Source organism: Papaver somniferum, chromosome 4 (assembly GCF_003573695.1).
Source record: "Papaver somniferum cultivar HN1 chromosome 4, ASM357369v1, whole genome shotgun sequence".
Lineage (NCBI taxonomy): Eukaryota > Viridiplantae > Streptophyta > Magnoliopsida > Ranunculales > Papaveraceae > Papaver > Papaver somniferum.
Genome location: NC_039361.1, coordinates 79472407 through 79474481, shown reverse-complemented (window position 1 = coordinate 79474481; position 2075 = coordinate 79472407). Strand labels below are relative to the sequence as shown.

General features: G+C 33.0%; 1 protein-coding gene across 1 annotated transcript; it reads right to left on the bottom strand.

Annotated features, from left to right (window-relative positions):
* Positions 1 to 734: 734 nt before the first annotated feature.
* LOC113274018 (transcription factor PRE3-like) lies at positions 735 to 1740 on the bottom strand. The gene is made up of 2 exons (XM_026523569.1): positions 1189 to 1740; positions 735 to 1014 (listed from the first exon to the last, which is right to left on the bottom strand). Exons 1-2 carry the CDS (start codon positions 1327 to 1329, stop codon positions 862 to 864), a joined length of 294 nt encoding a protein of 97 aa, XP_026379354.1. The 5' UTR covers positions 1330 to 1740; the 3' UTR covers positions 735 to 861.
* Positions 1741 to 2075: the final 335 nt, after the last annotated feature.

Sequence of the window (2075 nt, the reverse complement as noted above, 5' to 3'; positions counted from 1 at the left end):
AATTATAGAAACTAGTTTCAATTGAAGGTCTCTATATACCTCTCATATTTTAATAAAACAACTAAAGAAGATGGGAGCAAGTTGGTACGTCCAAGTTATACTAATATATAAGTTTTTGTGCAGAATATCCAAATTAAATATTAGAAAAGTATCTTTTTAGTTTACGGGTATTAGATAGTATCAATTGTTACTCGTCTTCTACAGCTAGGAATTATTTTTTGAGGATTATTGAACCATTCTATTGTACACTTAATCCTCACTTATCAACTCTATGGTTCCACATTTCGTGTAATGAGCATTTGCTTGCATGTGACATCTTTTTGTGTCAGATTTTTTATGTAAATACCTCCTTGCACAAAATCTCATTTTTCTACGGTATTTAATTAAGTTAATAAAAATTAGGATACATTGCATGCAAAAAGGAATCAAATATTTCAGAAGCAATCTTTATAAATGTAAGACAGTGTGAAGATAATCTTAAAATTGAACTTGATAGTAATTACTAGTGTGAAGTACACAAACAAATTAATAAATGCATGGCTTAGCGTAACTCAAGTATGTATTTTTATTTAAGTCAAGGAAACATATTATGACAAGTAAGTTTAATATTTCAGCAAAACATAAGTTTTAAAATTACGAAAACGTAATCAATCGATTAAAGACACAGAAAGAGATATTTTTATTACACAAAACCCTAATCATTATCACTAAACATAATTAACAAGGATGGAATTTTGGAATCCAATAATTCAACCTTCTCAGTTCGTATCTAAATATACAAAAAACCTAACTAAGAAGAAACAGTTGAAAACAAGAAGTTAAGAAAGAAGTAACAAAATAGAGTTTTATATTATGTGTTGATTACATAAGAAGGCTCCTAATTATAGCTGCTTGAGCATTACTAGTATCTGAGGTTGACAATAACTCTGTTAGACGCTCGCTAAGATCGTCAACTTCTCTGTGTAAGCTTTTGATATAGTTGCATGTCTCTTGCAAAACCCTAGAAGCCGATACCTGTTTGATCACATTGAAACACTAATTAATCATCTTTATACATATACATTATAGCTAAGCTTGTAGGTAAAGTAGAAGAAGTATATATATAAATGGACGAGAATATAAATAATGCATTATCATCAAAAAAAAACAGAAAGCAAAAGTAATGCATTGATGCATTTGTATTTATACCTTGTCTGAGGTTCTGTTGTTAGTGTTGCGAAGCTCAGGAAGAAGCTGTTGTAACCTGATAACGAGATCATTGATTTGATCCTCGCTGATCCTGGAAACACCTGATGACTGTCTGGACGAACGTGATCTTCTGCTTGACATGATGATGATCTTTAAAGGTGAGTATATACGAAGTATCTAATGATGATATGATCAGTTTTCAGTAATAAAGTGTCAGAAACAAGATAGCTAGAGGTATCTAAGACAGACCTGCTCGAAGAGATATAACAGGAGATTATAAATGATAGACAAATAGATAAGAGATTTGTCAGGATGGTTTGTATATTTTCAGGTAACTGATATGGGTTATATACGATGGGGATATCTAGAGATAGAAAGAGAGAGTAAGTATGTTTTAGAGACAAGTGATGGGAGCCATGAATTGTAGATGACTAAAAAGATAGATTAGATAACTATAACTAGATAGAGCATAGATAGAAGAACAAAGATTCAACCAGAAACTAGAGAGAGAGAGAGCGATGGAGAATAAGCCAATAACACAAGAGCAAGTGGTGTTGGGAGTGTGGAAGACAAAGTGCATGGAGAAAGTAGTGGGTTATTGTTGTTTTTAAATAGAGAAGAGATCAGAGAGTGAGAGAGAATTTGGAGAAGGGCCACAATGATGGGGGCATTGAACTGATGTTCCAAGTGGGGTTAAGATTAAGATGGACACGAAATAGAAAAATGTGCTTGTCTATTTTCCTGCAGGCGTATAGCTAATTTCATCCGGACAAAATAGTGGTGAATTACATGGTGCCTACTGTATATGCATATACTTCTGTTTGATTGGGGACTTCTTACTTGATACTGCGGCAGCGGACAAGATCCTAATGTGCAAGAAACTAAGC